This window comes from Micropterus dolomieu, linkage group LG04 (genome assembly GCF_021292245.1).
Source record: "Micropterus dolomieu isolate WLL.071019.BEF.003 ecotype Adirondacks linkage group LG04, ASM2129224v1, whole genome shotgun sequence".
In the NCBI taxonomy this organism is placed as follows: domain Eukaryota; kingdom Metazoa; phylum Chordata; class Actinopteri; order Centrarchiformes; family Centrarchidae; genus Micropterus; species Micropterus dolomieu.
The window spans coordinates 18517376-18540372 of record NC_060153.1 but is presented as its reverse complement, the minus strand read 5'-3'; the positions used below and the strand labels follow the sequence as shown (position 1 = coordinate 18540372).

Sequence of the window (22997 nt, the reverse complement as noted above, 5' to 3'; positions counted from 1 at the left end):
CCCCCCCCCCCCCCCCCCCCCCCCCCCCCCCATGACAACTCCACCTGTTCCTCCATCCCATCTTCCCCATCATTTCTCAACCCATCCTGTTAACCGCCGCCTCCTCCCCCCTCTCCCCATGTTCACCTCCTTCCTCTCCTCCCTCAAGTGTCCCAGCAGATCCATGTGTTGGAGAATGTTGACGTAATGTGGTGCTGACTGGATGGTCGTCCAGCTCCTGCCATGAGATAATGGATCTCATTTGATCCCCCCCTCCCCCAACACACACACACACACACACACACTCCCTCCCCGCCCATCTTCTCATCCTCCTTTTTCCTCCGCAGTATTGGCCCTGCCCGGTGGGGAGACAGTCTTCTCTTTTGCTATCCGCTGTGTTTTCTGTGCTCTCGTCTATTTCTGGCTCTTGCTTTTCTTGGTTCCTCACTCTTTGTCTGTCTCTCTCCTGGGATCCGTCTCGATCTCCCACTTGTTGGGCTCACTGCTTTCTCCTCTGTGCCTCGTTCGCTGCTCGTCTTCATTTTATTCCCCGTCACACCCCGTCTACCCCACCTCGCACCCTCCTCCCCTTCGCCGTCTTCTCCATGCGACTTTTTGCGTCTGTTTCTTCATCTCTGTGATTGACTCTCGAATATTCTTCATCCCATCCTTCATCTCCTACTCCCTGTCTTCATCTTATATTCTTTATCGCCCCTTTCCTCTTGTCATTTCATATTCTGTTTGTTTACGCTTAGTTCCTTTCTATCTTTCTTATTTTTTGTTATTTTTTCTCGGTTCATCTCTGAAACTAGGAGAATGCTCTGTAATAGATACTGTGTGCCACTAGTCCACTTGTCATTTCCTTGCGGTCTCTGTGGGTAAGAGGCCCTATACCTGCTTTCTTTTTAATAGAGATGTGCACCCTTCCTGTGTGTCCCAATCAATAGCCTTCAGTCAGACATCACTGTCCTGCAGCAGCGAGGAGATGGATTGACGATTCAGTTGTTTATCGCCATTTAAGGGATGCAACGCACCAACAGTCCATCTCTATTGGGTAAAATTCATATGCGATTGTAGCGCAGCAGTTGGGAGCTCTAACATGATCAAATCAATGCACACTAGCTTGAGAGGTTAGTGAATGAGCAATGAAGCGGCAGCACGGTATACAGACATGTTGTTTTGAAAGTGTGGAGCATAGTGAGCAGCAGAGAAGTAGATACCTCTGCAGCATTTCTGCAGCACAAATTTCTATTGATATTTCCTTAGTTTTAAGCGTCCTTTGAAGTCTGCAGAACATAAGTGCTCAGTACTATCCAGGATGGATTATTTTTGAGGAGGTTTTCACACCAGTGCTTTTCTTTACCCCCTTGGTGGGATTCATTTCAGGGCTCGACAATAACGGTGGCTCAATGGCCTGGGGCCAGTAAAAAGTAACATCATGACTGTTGAACTAGCCCGATCGGCCAGTGAAAATCTTATATTATTGCTTATATTATTTCACCATGTAGTTATAAAAGGATATAAACAATCAGTATTTCCACAGTTTTCTGTGTTTATGTTCAGTCAAATTGAACTCTGTGCAAAACAAAATGGGTGGGTCAGTCAGCCAGAAGCAAATACATGTCACTCTGCTGCTCATGAAAATGAATGGGATGCCAAATCCAGCACCTTTAAAGCCATACACATTCATAGTACACCCACACAGGTGTTTCCACAGATTTTGTCTGAATTTACCTCTTCCCCAGACTCTGTAGGCCGTGCATGGTCCTGATAGTTTGGTTGCAAACTGATGTTTGGACATTAAGAAGTTATTAGTTTAGAGTTTTTAATCACCATGTTTAGCCCAACATTACACTGTGCTGGCGCATCACTCTCTCAGTCAAAATGTGACATCATGTCCTTTTTCCAGGGCTGAATGTGGGGCGGTTTTGTTGAACAGAAGGCTGATGTCACCGAACCTTTATCACTCCCATTAGTTCATGAAGTGGTTACCTCATGTACCTCTCAGCATAGCTCTGGACAACTTCAACCTGAGTAGAGGTCTAACCAACCAGAACAAGGGGAAGACATACCCCTGTGCTTTATAGTACTCTTCATAGGACTGTAAAACTACAAATCCATTAATATTACAAATAAAACCAGCACCTGGGGTTTATCATCTTATTACAAAACAACACAAAACCACCAAAAACAATATACAATGTTATTTAATTTCTAATTGGTAGCTAGTAGGGGTTGCCTTCAAAAAAACAGATCCACTGGTTTCCTACCAGCTGGTCCCGGCCAAGAAATGGTTACACACATAACCCTGAATCACGAATAAAACGACGAATACCATGAAATTAGTTTTCCAATGTGAAAATTAGTGAGGTTTAGAAGTGCTGAACCATGCTACCTGTTTCCCTCAGTTTCTAGTCTTTATGCTAAGCTAAGCTAACCGGCTGCCGGCTTTAGTTACATATTTACAGTACCTTTCAAATAATAATCATCTCATGTAACTCTCAGCAAGAAAGCGAATTAAGCGTATTTCCCAAAATATTTCTTTAAGCAGCACAGAGGCTCAGCAGAGTTAAGGGAGCCTCTCTTCAGTTCCCCAAAACCCTAATGATGTAGCAGAACCATGATTTGCCTGAGGCTGAAGGCTGAGGTGCAGGATGTAGCGCTGTATGATGGCTGCACCTTCATTATCACAGATCGATATTTACCAGTATCTGTGGGTGGGGTTTCACGTATAAGATATGGGTAGAGTTCAGGTAGGCTTGTGTGTGTGGAGAGAAATGCAGTCTGTGCAACTGTTACTATCTGACTTCCTCTTGCGTTCTGTGGATCAGATGGCTTGTTAGTAAGACGAGAAAGCCTGGTATAGAAAACTGTCTGAGTGGAGAACAGGCGTGGCCCTGAGCTGCAGTCCTCTGCAGTGTCTCCCCCTCTTCCTCCTCCTTGTACAGCACCTCAGTAGTGACTTGTGTTAATTAGGCCAGGAAGTCAAAGCAAATACTGTCCATCGATTCCTGTAATCAATCTGGCCCCTTCTACCTTATCAGCCTGGTTGGAGAGACAGCCATGGTTGTCTTCTAGGCTTACACGCACACATCCATTCGTGCATATGAACATGTCTTTTTCTTTTGTTGTCTGACTATGCTGTGACCACGACCACCTTCCCGCCTCTCTTCTCATCATCACTACATGAGCCATAGCAACAGTCAGCTGCTTTGTTGTAGCCGTTCTAGTTTCCTGATCATTTTTTCAATATGTATTTAATGTTGTCATGTCAGGGAAACACCCTCCTATAATGAAACAAATTGTGATAGAAGGTACAAATATTGATTTCCCCCCCACCCCCCAGCTTCATATCACCATGATCAGTGATATAGCGCTACACTCCGTCCTCTCTCTCTCTCTTGTCTCTTCCTGGAGAGTAATCACTGCAGGGAAATGCTGCTCTGTGGCAGAATTCAGGAACAGGGCGTGATACGGCTGCAAGGTATCAAACGTTAAAATTAGAATTTAAAGTACACTTACTGCCAGCCAGCCATTTCATACCTGCTGGTTGACCAGCAAAGTAACATACTGGTCATGATTTATAATAGGAGCAACGGTCCTGTTGTGGTTTTCATTAGTCTGGAGCAGATGTGACCTGAGGTGTCCTGTTGTCCTGTATCTGCTCTCTCTTACAGAGGGGTGAATGGTATTTATTTAAACACTGTGTTTTTGAGCTAGTGAGGAAATCAGTTACTACAGTAGCGCACTGCAGCATGATGCACTGAAAGAATATTAATGAAGAAGAGCTGTGTATGTGCATCTGTCCAAAGAAAAAAACAACAATGTTTTGTACTTCTGAGCTTCTCTCAGCTAAAAGGTTTAGATGAGGAGGGAGACAGGAGTGTGTGTGTGTGGTGTACTCCCCAGCAGCAGAGACATGAGCTGCAGACAGACTGCTGTTTAATAGATTACAAGGGAACATGGCGACCCCATCGATCGCATCCCCTCAACACGCACCCTCTCCCAGAACTCAGTGGTGTATGGTTACAGCGAGACAAATCAGAAGCACTGCCAAGGACCCAGAAGTGTGTCAGCGTGTATATGCACTCAGGTGCTTCCACTTCGGTCCTCAGGAGGGTATATAGGTGGATGGATGGATGTGTACAGGAATCTTCCTTAAGTCAGGAGTTGATATTTGAAAACCAAATAGTGGTTACTTGTTTAATGAAATGTATGGGGTTGATTGTTCTTCTGTAGTTTGTATGATGCTTTGGCAATATTGTTGTTACACATTCATGTCAATAAAGTTAATTTGAATTGAATTGATTGTCCTCACAAGTATAGATACATAGATGTGACAGCGCAGTTATAATTTATTCTAACAACCCCTCTTAACATGCAGCAGGTCTGTGTTTTTAATTTCTTCACCCTCTTTACTCCTGATTACATTCTCCTCCTCTGCTTCCATCTGTCTCTGCCTCAAACTCAGAGGCTCTGAATGACGGTTCACTGCCACTTTGCTGTGTACTTACTGCCAGCAGAGCAGCTTTTGCTGTAGCTTGTAGAGGAGAAGCCAGGCCTCCCGCAGGTATCTTTTTATAAGCATGTTTTTAACTATTGTTCACTTTCTGCCACACAGATCAGCAAATCTAATGGAGACACTTTAACTGTAGTGGCACAGTCAGTCACTTAAAGTCCACAATTTTATCAGTTTCTATAGAGGAAGTTTCAGTTGCTGCAGGTGGTGTTTTGTCTGTCCAGCTGTGGAGGGTACTGTTGCTTATGTGAGGGGTTTTTTTCCGTCTCACAAACCAATGGCATTAAACGCATCTCTCTTTATGAGGCACGAGGTTGGAAAACAGTAACTTATGTTTTACAGGTTGCCAATTAAGTATAAAAAAACGTAGAATCTGTATACAGTACATGGTAAACTGATTATTTCTCAAAATTATGTATTATAGTTGCACATTTTCAGTGTAATTCTAAGCCACAAAAGTAAAAACTAGAAATGAACAACACACTGTCAAAAGGTTAATAAGGGCAAGTGCCAACATTCATTTCATTTAAGAATTTCAGAATTTTGGGTTGTAAAATCCTGTCTGTGTTTTCCGGTCTTATAAGCCTCCTAACCGAGGGATTTATTTCTCAAACTGGCAACAAACATTTTTTGAGTGCAGGGCTGTTTTCAGCCTGAATGTCTGTTAACAGGTATAGTGACACAACAGAATTTTGCTCAGAGGAACACTGTATCCCTCTGGGACGTCTGGGAAGTTTATCCCAGCGGATCCTGTTTTCCACCCTCTGTGTCCCCGGGCTTATAGTTCTTGATCAATGCTGTTTTGACTTCGTCCGTCCATCAAACTGTCGCTTCTGTAGGTTGTAAACCATATCGTTTCACAGATTCCTGTTTTTATTTCAGTGTGTGTTGTTTTCATTATCAATTATTAATCATGTTTTGCTGACTCCTTCAGTGCTCGTGACACTGCTGGAGTCTCACAGCAGAGAGTCTCTCTGTCTGGATGGTAGCTGCTCTCAGGGGGCGTTACAGCTCTGCTGACTGTGCATGTTGCGGTCTTCATGGCTGCGGGCAGGGACACGACAGGGGTGTGACAAATCGTTATTAGTAATGTTTGTCATGGTGGTGTAAGTTTGAATGTGATAGACGTGCAGTCGGTTCATTTTGAAGTTCTTCTCCAGGGTTCATCACAAGGTCATTGATGCGATGCGAGTTTTCTGCAGTGAGTGCTAGCATATGAAAATGATGATCCCAGGTGGCAGCTTCTGTTAGTGTGAGATTTCTGTTAGATGAGGTCATGCAGGTCGTCCACCATTTTCTAAACTTGTTTCTTCTTTCTTTTTCAGCTGAAACTTGAAGATCGATCTATTGTCATTAGAGACATCGTGCGACGAAACAATTGTAATGTAAGTGGCGTCCTCAGTATGCATCTGGTAACTCCTTTTCACTTCAGCCCTCTCATTCTGTCTTTTTATTTCTAACTGCTTCTTTTTTTTTCAATCAAGTCTCTTATTGTTAGTCATGTCACTGCTCACCGCTCTGTTCCATTTGCTGCTTCAGACATGACTGGAATATTACTGCAGGTCAAACACGCACAGAGGACTAAAAGGAAACTTTGTGTTAAAGCAGTGCAACAACTCCCAATCTGAATATAAATACAACATTAAACTTTTGATTAGATTTTCTTTTGGTTGAAATTCATTAAACTTGATGAAAAGGATAGTGTAGCAGGTCGTTAATATGAAGATATGCTGAACTTGTTGCATTACAGGACAACCAGTGTGGTATTGTGACCAACATTGACATCGAGTGTGCCGTGAAACTGGTGGGAACGAACTGTGTTCTGTATCCAGTTAACAGCAAAGACCTGCAGCACATCTGGGTAAGAGAATTTTACTGAATAGGGATGGGTCACAACTTTTCAGTAGTCTTTCAATTATAAAAAAAAAAAATTGGATGATGTTTATGCAACTATCGTCTTGTCTTCAAAAATATATTTTCCTTTGTTGAGAGATGAATACAAAATGATCAGTCTCATGGTATATTGCTTAATGCTTTCAGAAACTGATTTAGCAGTATCAGATAACCAGATCTCTGTCATTGTTGCTGATAGGGTTGGGTTAGAGAAATAGTAGTGGCAGTGGTAAACCTCTGCAACTTTCAGTGTAAAATTTATAGGTTTCCTGTCGTCATTGTCTTCTTTCCAGTCGTTTATGTACGGTGATTACATTGCCTATGACTTCTGGCTGGGGAAAGTGTACGACCTGACCAATCACATAATCCTCAAGCTCTCCAATGGAGCCAGGTAGGTGTGTGTATGCGTGTGTATGCGTGTGTGTGATTATACAGCGTATACTGTGACCATGTCGGAGTGTTTGCATGCTGCATGCATTCACCTTTGCCAGATCCAGTGAATGTCAACTGGTCATCTCTCTCTTGTCTCCCTCCAGGTGCTCCATGAGTGTGGAGGACGGTGCCAAGCTTTACGACGTCTGTCCACATGTCAGTGATTCGGTATGTAGCCACAAGCTCTTCTCTGTCTAGAGCTGTTAGTCAGGGGTCAGATCCCTTTAAAAAATGACCGAAACAACTGTTAATAGTTCTCATTTGTCGTGGTCTGTAACCAGAGATTAGTTACATTTACTTGTTGTTGTCTTGATCCACTGACACTTAAATTAATGTTCTAAAAATAGACTTGATTTTTGTTTGCATTTTATTTATTGTGGTTCTCTAATTTGATTATACGCTGAATGTCTAATATCTGTCCTCTGCTTTTGAGTCATGTAATAGAACATTTACACATGTGTGGGTCTAAGACATGGGTGTCATTTACACTGGGGAAGCTGGGACCACATTTTGAAATGGCTGATTTTGTCCCCATCACTTATTGAAAGCATTTGTTAAAAATGTTCTAAAAAAGCTTGCACCAAGAAATGTTAAATAATAATAAATGAAAAGTTAATTTGCATTATAAGAAAACAAGCTATGCAATTTAAATATAGCAGAAACAAATGTGCACTGTCCAGTATTATATTCTGTTATATTTTTATATTTATGATTTGTCACCTGCCAGCTGAATTTTTATATATATATATATATATCTCCATCCACTGTAAATTAGAGCAGAAAATGTCTCCAGAATGCAGGAAATTAAGTGTTTAATGCTCCAATGTTCTGGGGGAGGACCCCAAGAACCCCTGCTCCTATATTTCAGCATTTCATGTTTCTTAAAAATAACGTTAACAATGTTCTCATCTTGAATTCTGAATATCTATTAGAAATAGCTTAGTAACAAAAGACTGTGCTGCTAAAGACCTACAGATCAGTGATATTGTGCTGTATTAATTTTTTACAGCGTTTTCCCCACAGAGCGACATTAATGTCCAGAAAATGTCCATTTATTGCAAAATTAAAATGTGATATGCTGCATTGCAATAGACATTGGCATTTTTTTAGCTGTACATGTTATAAAATAATACTGAATATTAATATAATGTGTTGTTGTGTTGCCTCAAGCATCTGATAAACATCAGCATAATGTTCTTCCTTCTTTAGTCATATTGTTTCTTTGTTTACTCTGTTTACTCTTCAGGGGTTGTTCTTTGACGAGGCGTACGGTTTCTACCCAGGCCAGGTCCTGATTGGTCCGGCAAAAGTCTTCTCTAATGTTCAGTGGCTGTCAGGGGTCAAACCCGTCCTCAGCCGGAAGTGCAAGTTCAGGGTTGTGGTAGAAGAGGTGAGACGATGGTGATGGCCCTCTCTTTTAATGCGCGTCTTCTTTTCACTGCAGCATCCTTTATTTGACTGAGAGGAAATAACCCATTTAGGGACATTCTGTGTTTGTATCTGCAGCCCCTGGTCACACAATTTATTCACTCCCTTCTGCATAATACAAAGAAAATGCTTTTTAGGTTTACTAGCAGAAAGAGAAGAATTATATCACTATGATTTTCATTCATTCATTCAAACCTTTATTTAACCAGGATAAAAAACTCCTTGAGATTAAAAATCTCTTTTACAAGAGTGCCCTGGCAAGTGGCAGCAGCGCGGTTAGAAATAGATACAGAGACACTTACAGGTAAAATACATAGACACAATTTCACTCATCATATTCAAACAACAATGTCATCATAAAAACACCTGGGTCCTGAATCAATTTAAAAACAATGACAGACAGACAGCCTTTCTGCAAGGTCCTTTAAAAAGCCTTTAAAAGAATAACGTGAGACCAACTCCTTCAACTGTAGTTCATACTGAAGCAGATTCCATGCAGATGGTGCTGCAAAATTAAAAGCCTTTTTGCCAAAGTCAGTGCGGGCTTTAGGGACCGTCAATAAAAACAGATCCTGTGAGCGCAGGTGATATGTCCCTGCAGGGCTCGGGAGGATGTAAGTGTTCACGATGATAGTATAATCACAAATATCAGAACCTCCAGTTAACACTGTGCACAAGTCTTTTTTTGTTTTGTTTTACTGTTTTGGAGTCATATACTTGAATAAATTGGGGCTTTACATGTAATTGTGGATCTTAAATTGTCTAAAAGGTGTCTGTGGTGTCATTGTGCTCTCCTCAGGTAAAAGTGGTAGAGCTGAAGGTGACGTGGATCACCAAGAGCTACTCTCCCAAAGGTTCGGACAGCGTCTATCCTCCTTCTTCCACCATCACACAGGAAAATCTCTGCAGGTCAGTGGAAACATTCCTCTATATGTCCTCACACAGATTTATTTATGCTGTTGTGGTGATCTTTTGGTTGCCATAGCTGGAAGTCTGTTTAATTGTTATTTTCTGACAGCTTTAAGAATTTACATAAATTAGTAAATTGCTATATTGTGCTCGTGCTTGTGGTATTCCACAACGCATTCATTGGTAACATGTTTAGGGACATCTTAGGTCTCTGCTCAGAGCTTGCCCGCGGGGTAATGTTACTGTGCTGCTTGGGTTTAGGGTGAGGCGTCTGGGATACTACGACCACACCCAGAGGCAGCTAGGAGAGAGGGCCCTATATGTTTTCCCTGCTAAGGGGGATGCCACACGCATCACCTGTGAAGGACCCGAGGGTGCCCCTGTCCTGCCCGAAGACCCCGTAGCCAGAAAGGTGAGGTTAAAAAGCGATTTGTATATCTCTGAGTATGGATTTAATTGTGCTCTTTTATGGTATATGAAGAACTTGTTACCTGGCTGATGTAGCCGGTTATGCCCTCAGGAGCATATTAAAACCTTAAATCACATGTTTTACCCAAGAAGTTAATGAAGAGGAGGTGATTAGTGACGGGTGTATTATTTGAAAGTTTGGTATTACAGAGACTGTCAGTGATTCTTAACTGCAAGGTATTTTTTGATCATCTTCTCCCTCTGTATGTGTGTGTCTGTGTGTGTCAGTTGAAAAGGATGTTCAAGAAGGATTCGGGGAAGAAGATGGAGAATGCTGATGCACAAGGTGCCAAACAACACTAAGCAGAAAACAGTTTACAGAGGAAAATGCAGCGCGCACGCACGCACGCACGCACGCACGCACGCACGCACGCACGCAGGCAGGCAGGCAAAAATTCATTTATAACACCTTGTTTTGCACTTGTTTCTGACTACTGATCAAATTCAATGTTTTCCAGTGCGGAGCAACATCTTCTGCCCTTCACATCAAAAATGCAGATATGTTTTGATTGGAGTACAGTGTGTTGACAAAAATAATGTTTGGAAAAAACTTTCATATAGTTTTTTTGCCGGTTAATGAATCATAAAATGATACATAGATTAATTCATCATTGGTAACAGGATATTTTAACTATTACAATCAAGTTAATCATTATACAGGCCCACGCCATACACTACTTCATTTATTTCTTTTATATATTTGCCATTAGTGTTACGTTTTGACAAGTTTGAACTGTAAAATGTCCTACTTTGTACATATCTTGGTCGCAACTTCTTACTGAACAAGATATTGGCCAGTATTTTTTTATCAGATTATTTTAATGGGTCTGCCTTTAAAAGTCAAGTATCAGTTGGGTAGTTTAAGTTTGTTTTTAAAAAGGTTTGAATTTGTAAATCTCTCTAGTCTCTATGAATGGTCATCACACTAAGCGTCAGAATGATTTTAAAGTCCCTGTGAGTCCTTTTCACAAGAACAGAGGAAACAGGCTAATTGAAAATTGTGCTTAAGTGAAGCAAACTTTAGCTGAGCTGTCTGCATGATCCAGGAAAACAGAGGATTTCTTTGTCTCTCTCTGTAAAGCCCTAGCTAAATAAAAACCTGAAGTACTCAGACTGACCTTATTTTTTTCACCAATTCAAATTGATTCACCTCAGGGAATGATAAAGAACTATATATAATGTATTTTTCCCTTCTGAATGATTTTGTATTTTTAAGTAAAAACCAACTAATGATGATCCATACCGTAAACTCTTCTGTTTTATCTGTCACCAGGCGAGCACAAATCAGAGCAGACGGACTCGTCTCATCCCAGCAACAACAACAACAACGGACCTGTGGTTCCCATCCAGAACCCTCCGGACGCGCACAACACCAACGACACCTCAGCTGAACACGGGGAGCAGGACGCCGACGACGAGGCTGCCGAAGACACTGACGACACCAGGTCTGTTAACATAGTTATTTGATTTTGTTTGTTAAGCTTGTTTTTCATTATTAATGAAGCTGAGCCACTTGTTCTCAGCGAAATCCATTTCATGAGTGTGTTGAGAGTCTCAACACACTCATGAAATGGATCTTGAGACAGACGGCAACACACACACTTTAATTAGGTTCATGTTTAATTAAATTTTTTTTTTTTAATTATTATTCAAATATGAGGTATACCTAACAGGACAATTAACCCCTCAAATGTGAGTAAGTAAGTGATTATTTCCATAAGTGACAGAAATAAGCCTTTTCACTTTGGCAACTGAAGTCTGATGCTTGGCTGAGAGCCTTCCTTTTCTAAACGTTACAGTTGTGACCACAAAGCTGAATCATCATCATCATCATCTCTCAAACACGGCCTCAACAAAATGATTAACCTTAAAACCTCTAGAAATGTAGTCTTATAGTAGTAGGGCTGTTGCACTGAATTTCATTACATTTTATTGTGATCACATTATTGTGTCCATTGTGTCTGCTCCTCTAGATCTTTATCCAGACTTCTGTCCTAAAATATGTCTGCATAAACTTCAGATACTTCTATGTTAAACCCAAATTTTTTACCGTACTGTAAATCAGAGCTTTCACAATTAAGTCAATTCATTGATTAATTGATAAGTTGATTAGCAGAAAACTAATTAGTGAAGTAATTTTTCATCAAAACTGCCCATAATTCTCAAAGGTGTGGGTGGAAAACTGTCCTGTGTACGTATGTATCTACAGTTAGTGATAGTGAATATTACTGACCTGTGGCTGTAACCCTGGTTGGCAGCTCTCTGACGTCATCGGCCAGCTCCACAGCCTCTTCTCAGAGCGGCGGTCTGGGAGCCAACCGGAAGAAGAGCATCCCGCTCTCCATCCGCAACCTGAAGAGGAAGCATAAGAAGAAGAGGACCAAGTTTTCCCGCGAGTTCAAGCCTGGAGACCGGTGGGTTGACAGCAGGCGGGGGGGGGGGGACACACCAGCACATAAACCTCCAGTATTTTTCCTTCTCTGCTCTGTTTACCACTCACATTTAGTCATCTTTGTTGCTTGCACTGCTTTGCACTTTATTTGTGTCATGTATTCATCACTCCTTCCATTCATATCCTCGTCATTTCTTACAACTAGTACGTCTGTCACACTGCTGGGCAGCTTTTCTGTAGATTTGGTGCCTCACCAGGCCGCTGTGGGCTTTCTCAAAAGTGACCGGTGATTGATCCAGTTCCTTTTTCTTTCTTTTTTTAAGTGTGGCGACCAACTATTTTGACATTTTGCAGATCTACAGTATAAGGCTGCTGGTTCTGGTGACTGTGCTTCCTGCACATTTAGACCCCACCTTGCAGCTGAATTGGGAACTTGATGTAAAAATTAGACCAATGACATCATCTGTTGCCGACCGCTAAAGCAACCAACAGCTGTTTACCCTGGAAGAACTGACAACACTGTGTTTGTGTGTCCCTCCATCCTCTCTGTTGTTTGTCAAAGGGCTCATGTCTCGATCTGTCTGACAGCGACACTGGAGCTTGACTGCAGCCACACACAGACAGTCTTTCAGTGCAGACTACTGATGGTGTCATTTCCTCAACCCCACACTCAGATTTCACACTCACTCTCTCTTGCTCGCTGTTTTTTTACTTTACACAACAGCACAACAACAGTGCAAATTTTCTGTTCTTCTTTTAGTTGCCAATTAAATTCACGTTTCCAAAAATGAAACCTTTTTACACGTGAGGCTTTCAGTTTGACAACCTCTAGTCTGACATAACAGCGAGAGTTTAGTTATTATGACTGTGTTTTGTGTTTAGCTGTAAGATGTTTGAGTTACATTTTACAAATCAGTGCTGCTCCTGATGATGATGATGATGATGATGTTGTTATTGTCAGACAGCGGATACTGGCATAATGTCAGTTATACTCTAATTCAAATCAACATAGGCTTAATTTTGTTATACAGCAGCTTTTCTTTTGTGTTGAGTGAAAAGTAGGTAACCACAAGAGAGAAATGCTCCTCTACATAATAAAAGGCAAGGTGATTTGTGTGTGTGTTTGTACAGGGTTGCAGTGGAAGTTGTATCCACAAAGACCACGGCTGATGTGATGTGGAAGGACGGGCGGGTGGAGAAGGGGATCCGATCAAATGACCTCATCCCCATCCAGCACCTCGACAGCCATGAGTTTTGTCCTGGGGACTTCGTAGTGGACAAACGACGTAAGGAAAATTTATTGAATTATATCTTCTTTTTATATGATGATTTTTGTTGTTTTATTTCATTGAGTGTTATTTCCCTTTTGAAATGTCCTCTGTCACTGTGAACTGCCATGAGATATTTTTTTATATATAGGCCACTTGTCACCTAGTACCTACAGTATCTAGGACATTCACTGAAACTATGCCACATTTGTGTGTCTTGTGTAAAATGCACTGAAAATACAGGGATGTACTCTAAAGCTCCAACCTTACAGCAAACTCAAGGTTCCGTTTTCCTCCAGAAAAATAAATTTTTTTTTATAAATCTTTGCAGTTAGAGTTTTCGGGTGTTTGTATTTTGTATACTTGCTCTCTAAACTCTGTACTTTCTGTGTTTGTGTGTGTGCTCTCTCAGCCCAAGCCCTGCAGGACCCGGGAGTATATGGTGTGATCCAGTCTGGTGATCACAAGGGCAGAACATGTGTCGTTAAGTGGATCAAACTCAACTCCTCCAGTGAGGATGTGGAGGTCAGTCAGGACTTTAAGAAAGTGAAAATCATGTGAAAATTTTATATTAGTGCAGTACTATAGAGGGAGGAGAGGGGGGGCTTTAATGCAGGTAGGGAAAGCTGTAGGCGGCAACCACAGCAGGTCTTATGTTGTGATGCCGGGATGCTGTACTCGGCTCTTCAACTTTAAAGTAGAAATGAAATGTGGCTGGTTTTCTTTTTTGCTCTACTCCAGGTTATCGGCATTGAGGAGGATGTCAGCGTGTACGACATCGCAGATCACCCAGATTTCCACTTCCGCACCACCGACATTGTCATCAGAATATGGAACTCAGAGAACGGACAGAACGATTGCGAAAATGAGGTGAGAACAATAAAAAACAAAAAACCTCTGTCCTTTCCCATGCATCGCACGGTCCACCCTCACTGACGCAGATGGAGTGGACAAAATGACCAACACCCCTCAGTATGATGCACTACGATTCAACAGCACCACAAACTGCAGCCTCCAAAATGACAATACAGTTGAATCAACACCTCTCTAAAACAGTTTCAACAAACGGAACATTATGACCTTCATGACGGGAGCATTCGTTGCAGCTTATTGAACTTTTCTCCCGCACCACCCTCAGGGGAAGATATCCACTTTGCTTGAAACTCTGTCATAATCCAACTGATAAAGCCCTTATTAGCTATTCCCTAATAGCACAATAGCACATTTGTGCTATTAGGAGAAGCTGTGCTCATTTTAATGACGTCATAACCTTTTAGAGCAACCAAATGAAAATCAAATTCATGAGTATATTGTTCTCTTTATCCAATAGTGTCATATTATGAAGTAATAAACACTGCCCTCTGTGGTGTTTAGTGCTAGTGAGGCTTTGTTCTTTTATTAAAGCCATGTTGGTTTTGTTTAGATTCTTTGAGTCTTGTTTTCATATTGTGTAAGGTGTTGACTGTTGTATATATCTCTACATCCTCCTTCCCTCAGACGTCGGTCGGCCAGGTGTCCAGGGTGGATGTGAGCAGCAAAGTGGAGGTGGTATGGGCAGATAACTCCATGACCATCGTCCTGCCACAGGTGAGTGTTTATCCTTGACGAGTTTATCCTCATTTTTGACGTTAGAAGTGAGACGCCTGTTGCTGACGGTTTCCTAATAATCACACACACACAGCACCTGTACAACGTGGAGTCTGAGATCGAGGAGACCGACTACGACTCGGTGGAGGAGACGAGCAGCGTCCTGTCCACTGAGGAGTGGGAGGACGAGAGCGACAGCTGGGAGACGGATAACGGCCTCACCACTGAGGATGACAGCCACATCAACAATGCAGATGCCACCGACACAGCGACGCCGACCCCCACCCCCACCGGCTCCACGACGTTCATCATCCCCCCTCAAGAGGGTAGCAAAGTTGGGGTCACCAGCCCCACTAAAGCGGTCCCTGGAGAGGAGGGAGAGGCGTCCGTAGCTGCGGCCAGTCCTGGAGGAGGTGGGGAGCTTATTTTGTAACATCAATATAATTTTTACTTTCGAGGAAATTGTGTCAACTTCACAAAACATAAATCCTTCTCCCTGATTCTTTTGTCACCGCTCGTGATCATTTATTCTGTAAAGGACAAAATCATGAGAGCTTTTTTGTCCTACTTAGACTTTTAGAGTGTTAATAAAGCATGAGGGGGAAAAAACCCCACCTAAACACACTGAAGAACCTCCCCCCCCCTCCCCCCCCCCACACACACACATACACAGAGTAACTAATCATACACCTGAGAAACTGCACACAATGAAGTGATTTAAGTGTCCGGCTACGCGGGCACTCATGAGGACTCTTGCTGCTGCGTTTTGAAAGAGCTGGAGCCTTCCGATTGTTCGCCTTTATTTGCTCTAATACATAATATTACACTTGTTTGATGTGTTGAAGGATAAGTGAAATTCTCTTTATTTATTTTATTTTTTGTCAACTAATGATCATATTTACGAGCTTTGCCGATGTATCCAAAGCCCGATTTATAAACTCTTCCTCAGTGCCAAGGAACTTTGTTGTTGTCCAAAAACAATTAGAAACACATTAATGAGCCACATCGTTGCAATGGGTGACATGTCCCCTCAATAGGTGATTTTATTTTGAGTCAGTCCCACATAAACCATCCTGCTGCTGTACATACTCACTGGAGCACCATATATGTGTGTCAGTCTGCAGCTGAAAATAACAAATGCAATATTTTTTACTTTGGGAGGAATGTTTCCTAAACTACGGAGACCAGCTGTTTCAGGAAATTAACCTTTAATTTAAGTAAATATTTCTGACCAGTTTTTACCCATCCATCCATCGTCAACCGCTTATCCTGCATACAGGGTTGCTGACATCGGGCGAAAGGCGGGGTACACCCTGGACAGGTCGCCAGTCCATCGCAGGGCCACACATTTGTCTATGTGTGGCCCCACTCACGCTCACACCTAAGGACAATTTTGGAGACACCAATTAACCTAGCTTGCATGTCTTTGGATAGTGGGAGGAAGCCGGAGCACCCGGAGAGAACAAAGAGTTTTTACCCTTTCTGCTTAAACAGGAATACTGGGAGATGAACTAACGATTTGCTGACAGTAACAGAAATATAGCCACCTAGCTTGACTTGATAAAACAGTCACTCAATGTGGATTCAAACATCAGTTCATGCCTTCACATCATAAAAACATACTAGCTGCATCCAGACATATATCTAATTATACTAATGTGGTAATTTGTTATACATAAATCATTCTTTGACACAACTCTGCCTGCTTAGGAACCACTCCAGGAGCAGTCAACGGAGCGGAGAAGCCCAGTAAAGACGGTGCCCCTCGAGGCTTCAGGGAGTTGAAAGAGGCCTTGAAGATCCTGGAGAGTCTGAAGAACATGACTGTGGAGCAGCTGTGGACTGGCTATTCTCCAACCTCCCCGACCTCTGCCGAACCAGCTTCCACGACTCACGTAGCGGCTTCGGTGACGCCCACGGCCCCCGAGAAACCCACCAAGGAGAAACGCTTCCTGGACGACATCAAGAAGCTGCAGGAGAACCTGAGGAAGACGTTGGACAATGTGGCCATCGTGGAGGAGGAGAAGATGGAGGCTGTGGTGGAGGCAGGGGGAGGTGCAGGAGCTGGGACAGAGGTAGGTGTTAAATCAACCTACAACATGGCAGTTGATTTATTGTGTGCACAAACTTGCCTGTGCAATCTATAATCTATATAATATATTACTAGTTACTTATTACTCCTTAAAAAAGTAATATTATTACTTACTTTAGTTATTACTTGGTGATAAAAGTAAGTAGTTACGTTACTATATTACTTTCCAGTGTTTCCCACAGAATGACAGGGGTGGGGGGGGTTATTCTAAGGTTGAACAGGTTTGTGCAGCGGTGTTCACGAGAGAGAGAGAAAGAGGGAGCGAGCCAGGAGGTGCTGCACGAATATATGCTACTCAATACAGCTCTTTAGAAAAAAAAAAGATTTTAAATATGCCTAGAACAAATTTGGAAAATCAGTATGTGGCGGTCCGCGTTGATAATTATCCAAATTATAGGCTAATTATGGGAAACACTGCTTTCCCTACCACCCCCAAACAAAGCAGTCTCCCCCAACTTTTTAACTAACATCATATTCATAACAGCAGCGAGGAGTGTGGTTTTTACAAAGCATATAGCCTAGGCCTAACGTTTCTTAACGCCACTGACTGAAATAAAAAAAATAAAGCAAGTAAATCCCGACTTTTAAACAGCGGTTTTACAGCACATGTGGCCTATTAACGTTACGTTAACGCCACACTCTCCCAGTTCGGTAAAGTTAGAAATATATTCACAGATTCGAACTTCCGGGATCAATAACTCGTAAGCAAAACGTGTTTAAAACACAAACAACGCCTCTTTACTATCGTAGTTAAGTAGACAACAAGCTACAAGTACATTTTCACCTAAATGAGTCGTCCAACGAGCGGCACAAATAACATTGGTCTCTACGTACAGCCGGCTGTGAGACGAGTGCGCAGGGACCGTCTACAAATTACAACGCCGAAAACACATACCGCAGAAATATTCAATAACTTCACACTTATAAAATGTAGTGCCCCTAAAATCACCTTACACATTCATGATATACTACTGGTTATACTACAACGCTTAGTTTGGGGAAAAAATACTTTTGCATACCTAATATTAGGTAGGCCTATTTTTAATATTCAATGACTACACTGTTATGAGCTGTTATGAGCTCACACATCACTGATATCCTGCTGGTGATACTACAATACTTAGTTCATAGAAATATTGGTTGGCATATTTTTGGCAAATTTTAATATTGAATCAAATTCAATAACTTCACTATTAGAGGCTGTAGTACCGTCAAATTCCCCAAAATTATAGAATATTAAAATTCCCCAAAATTATGCAAAACTATATTTCTATGAACTAAATATTGTAGTATCACAAGCAGGATATCAGTGATGTGTGAGGTGATTATGGAGACACTAGAGCTTCTAACAGTAAAGTTATTGAATTTTATTGAGGAAAAAATTTCCCCAAACTATGCAGAAGCTTTTTTTCTCTCAATAAGTGTTGTGGTATAAAACAAAAGGTGACCCCTAGTGGTTGAACTTTGATTTGACGGTACTACAGCCTCTAATAGTGAAGTTATTGAATTTTATTGAATATTAAAATTCCCCAAAATTAAGCAAAACTATATTTCTACAAACTAAGTGTTGTAGTATCATAAGCAGGATATCATTGATGTGTGAGGTGATTTTGGAGACACTACAGCTCATAACAGTGAAGTTATTGAATTTTATTGTCTATTAAAATTCACCAAAATTATGCAAAACAATATTTCTATGAACTAAGTATTGTAGTATCACAAGCAGGCTGCTTCAGCAGATGCTTCAAATGCAGAATTGTTCGCGGTTGAAAGCTTTTTGCTGGTCGCCCAGAGTTTATAGATGACACTGTTCTTTGCATCTTAGACTGTGACACAATAATGGCAGCAGCTACTTACAGCTGTGGAAAGAGCGCCTCTCTCCCTCGTTCTCCTTTCTTTATTTAGTGTTTGGCTCTCAGTGGACATGAACAACAAAGTCCGGTCCCGCTGAGCCGTCGCACAGTCGTGGATTTACGTCAAGGATGGTGCGTTCAGTAACGAGTAACGCAGCGTTACTTGCCTTAGTAACTAGTAATAATATTACCGTTTTAGAAAGTAATTAGTTACACTACTTAGTTACTGGGAAAAGTAATATTATTACAGTGCCCAACACTGGTGATCTATAAATAAACGCGTAAGCAGGTGCCACGTTTTGACATACCTGCTGATATGTTGCTGTTCAGGCAGAGAGAGCTGGAGAGGAAAAGCCTCAGCAGGAGCCACAGACACCGGTGGGTGGACAAGAATGGCCCAGTGAGTTTCTCAGCGACACACCAGTGCTGTGCCAACAGAGTGGAGGCAAACCTGGCGTCACCTTCACCAGTGCCAAAGGAGAAGTGTTCTCTGTGCTGGAATGGGCACCAGGTGAGAAACTAGGATGCATAATCTGAGACTTTCTTCTTTCATTCTCTTCCTCCTTCCTTTATTTCCCCCTCTCTCTTCCATTTGGTTTCATTTTCAACCTCCTGAAAGGCTCTGTTTACTTTAATTGGATGAATGAAAACACAATGACCAAACAAGATTAGTTATACAGTACTAAAAATTTATACTGTACAGACGTCCAGCTCCTCTCAAGAAACCAGATGATCTGTACATTGTTGTACGACCTGAGATGAAACAAGGAGTTAAAGTCAACCTGTCTGCTTTTAAACTGATACTTTGTGGCATTAGCATGTCTATCAGCATGTCTTATTTTGAAGAAGTCGGACAAAAAACAAAACAGTTCTTCATTACTATGAGTGACAGTAGCTGCTTCCCATTTCCATTCTCTCAAGTTGTGTTTGTACATTTTTATTTATTTCTGTGTTACCATCTGTCCGTCTCATCGCTTTCTTTTTTTTTTTTTTAAGACACACACTCATTCAAGAAAATGGAGTTTCAGCCAGCGGAGGCAAAGAAGTTCTTCAGCACAGTGAGGAAGGAAATGGCTCTGCTAGCGACATCACTGCCGGACGGCATCATGGTGAAAACCTTTGAAGACCGCATGGTGGGTTTGCTGTTAGCTGTTAAAAAACTCAGACACTGGCTATATTGGCAGCCTCTCTCCATCTCTTTTCACAAACTTGAATTTCTCATGCAGAGTTTTTCACAGAAATTGAAGATATACAGCCACAGACCAGAACCACAGAAATTATTTCTAAATGTAATTTTACAAGCTCTAAATTGTATTGACCTTTTTCTAAGCACATATGTTATCAAGTGTGAGTCTATTTCTTGGTCTTCAGAACAACAACAGCACCAGAGAGAAAGGACCAAAGAGAAGCAGTAGAATCCTCTATGTTTAACGAAGCAGCAGGGGTTTATGGGAAACAGAGTGTTAATATTTAAAAGCCCATTAGTAACTAGCTTAAGATAGAGGCTGAAAATAGAAGCTGCCAGTCCTCATCTCATTATTTTATTTGAGCTATGATGAGCTGCTTTATTCAATTACCTGATCATCTTCTCCGACAGTAACCTCAGCGCTTCACGTCCAGCAGTCTCTTTTACATTACACTGACTGCATCTATCAGAGCATGTGTCCTAAAGTTCTTTTACGTTCTGCGACACAGGACCTGTTCTCAGCTCTGATCAAAGGGCCGACTCGTACGCCGTACGAGGACGGCCTGTTCCTGTTTGACATCCAGCTGCCCAACATCTATCCAGCTGTGCCGCCTCTGTTCCGCTACCTGTCGCAGTGCAGCGGCCGCCTCAACCCCAACCTGTACGACAACGGCAAGGTGTGCGTCAGTCTGCTGGGCACCTGGATTGGCAAGGTGAGTGCCATTTTACAGGTTTACGTATGCACGGCAACAACGTCTTTTTAGCTTACTTTCAGAGACAACTCCTTGATTCTGACAACTTTGTGTAAACATTACAATTATGCTACCTGAATGTAGCCTGAAAAACAGTTGGTCAACTAATCAATTGGCCAGTTGACAAACAATTAATGAATCCGGGTGAATTTGCTGCTTGTAAACTGAATATCTTTGGGTTTTAGACTGTTGCTCAAACAAAAAGACATTTTAAGACTTGATAATCAATTAATTTAAAAAGGAATATTATTCCATGAAAATAATCATTAGTTGCAGGACAGTTATGTTTGCAGCATACCACTTGAGTGTGTTTTACTGCTTCTGGGAAGCCTCACACATGTTCAATTCATTAACATAAAACACTGATTCTCTGTGTACTTTGGCGGTAAAATAATCAAGCTTCTGTAAAGTAGTGCAACTTTTAAAGGCTGTTGTGTGGCAAACACGACTACAGCATCCACAGGACAGAGCAAACAGATGGTGTGTATCGATTGTCAAGTTAGAGAACTCTGGTTTCTCTGATTTTCTCAAGAAGTAGAACCGATTTGTTTTCTTTTGTGCTGATATGATTCACAGGGTACTGAGAGATGGACCAGCAAGTCCAGTCTGCTGCAAGTCCTCATCTCCATACAAGGTACGTACGCACGCACGCACGCACGCACGCACGCACGCACGCACGCGCACACACACACACACACACACACACACACACACACACACACACACACACACACACACACACACACACACACACACACACCCACCCCCCTACCTCTTCTCTGCAGCGCAAAAATGTTTTATTAATGCGCATTTACTCAGATGGGTTCAGTGTCATTCAGCTTTGACCAGTCTGCCTCACACATAGACATTATACCACTTCCATAAAACATTTCTGCAATACGGCCTGGTCCCGGTTTTAGTTCGCTTTATTTTATTGGTCCAAATTAGTGTCAGACTCAGAGTTGATGCTTGTAAAACTGTACAATGCAGTAGTCACTGAGGTGCATATTTCTTGCCAGATTTTGGTTAAAATGTAAAAGTTAAATTACTGACAGACAAACTGTTTTCACAATTGATATCTTGACTTTTGTCTTTGTATTTTGATTGCGTTTTCTCAGGACCTCTGCTTTGAAACTTTGAACATTTACTAGCCTGCCTTTTATAATGACCAACATACGTGTGCATAAATTTTTCCGCAGGCCTTATCCTCGTCAATGAGCCTTACTATAACGAGGCTGGCTTCGACAGCGATCGAGGCCTACAGGAAGGATACGAGAACAGCCGCTGCTATAATGAGATGGCCCTGATCAAGATGGTCCAGTCTATGACGCAGCTCCTCCAGAATCCCGTGGAGGTCTTCAGACAGGAGATCCAGGAGCACTTTGTCTCTAACGGCTGGCGGCTCGTCCACCGCCTGGATGTGTGGCTCGAGCTGAACGATGCTGCTGAGCGGGGTCAGGCAGCGCACATGTCCTCCAGGGCTCAGCACTTGAAGGCTTCATCTGTGGAGCCTCTGGACGAGCAGCTGCCCCTGGGCTCTGGCAGCCCCAGTAAGCCTGGGGAGGAGGGGGTCACTGGAGCAGGAGTTACCAGTATTATGGAAGAGGAGCTGGAGGATTCAGGGCTGAGTCCCTCCACTACAGTGGACACTCAGCAGGAGCTGAGCCAGAATGCAGACTGCGACAGCACCCAGGGAAACGCCTCTCTGGGTGGCGGTGACAACAGGGGTGGCTCTACACTCCCTGGCTCTGTGGTCCGCGGCGGGACGTCAGAATCAGGTTCAGTCACGGTTAGCCAGCAGGTGGTGCGACCAAAGAAACGGAGAAAGAGCTACCGGAGTTTCCTCCCAGAGGGCAGCGGCTACCCGGACATCGGCTTTCCCCTCTTCCCGCTCTCTAAGGGGTTTGTGAAGAGCGTCCGAGGTGTACTGCTGCAGTACCGAGCTGCGCTGGCCGCCGCTGGCATCACTGAGCACTCAGAGGACAAGTAAGTGCCTCCTCACCGTTCCCCAACACACCTCTGTTCCCTGCTCCTCTACTCCTTCTCTTCTACCTTTTCATCTGCCCGATCAAGCTGTAGAGGAGGATCCATTACCTGTTGTCTGTTGGGAGCAACAATTTCCAATCTTGTGTCCAGAGCTGTGCCCCCAGCACTGCCCACATTTCTTAGTATGTACTGCTCCTGCTGCCCCAAACCCCACATTGTTCTGCCCCCCCCCCCCCCCCCCCCCCCCCCCCCC

The 22997-nt window shown here is 42.6% G+C and overlaps 1 protein-coding gene across 2 annotated transcripts in view; it reads left to right on the top strand.

Moving 5' to 3' along the window:
- ube2o (ubiquitin-conjugating enzyme E2O) overlaps positions 1–22997 on the top strand; it is a 36949-nt gene that overhangs the window by 10541 nt on the left and 3411 nt on the right. For both annotated transcript variants that reach the window (XR_006824885.1, XM_046048021.1), the window contains exons 2-22: positions 5824–5883; positions 6249–6359; positions 6685–6782; positions 6928–6991; positions 8070–8213; positions 9051–9160; positions 9422–9572; positions 9857–9914; positions 10902–11073; positions 11887–12042; positions 13152–13306; positions 13701–13813; positions 14030–14158; positions 14786–14875; positions 14970–15288; positions 16586–16950; positions 19151–19331; positions 19817–19953; positions 20516–20719; positions 21335–21392; positions 21958–22744. Coding sequence is in view for 1 of the 2 variants with exons in the window: in XM_046048021.1 (XP_045903977.1) it covers positions 5824–5883; positions 6249–6359; positions 6685–6782; positions 6928–6991; positions 8070–8213; positions 9051–9160; positions 9422–9572; positions 9857–9914; positions 10902–11073; positions 11887–12042; positions 13152–13306; positions 13701–13813; positions 14030–14158; positions 14786–14875; positions 14970–15288; positions 16586–16950; positions 19151–19331; positions 19817–19953; positions 20516–20719; positions 21335–21392; positions 21958–22744 (3662 nt within the window). In the remaining variant the exon portion in view is untranslated. The remainder of the gene's footprint in view (positions 1–5823; positions 5884–6248; positions 6360–6684; positions 6783–6927; positions 6992–8069; positions 8214–9050; positions 9161–9421; positions 9573–9856; positions 9915–10901; positions 11074–11886; positions 12043–13151; positions 13307–13700; positions 13814–14029; positions 14159–14785; positions 14876–14969; positions 15289–16585; positions 16951–19150; positions 19332–19816; positions 19954–20515; positions 20720–21334; positions 21393–21957; positions 22745–22997) is intronic.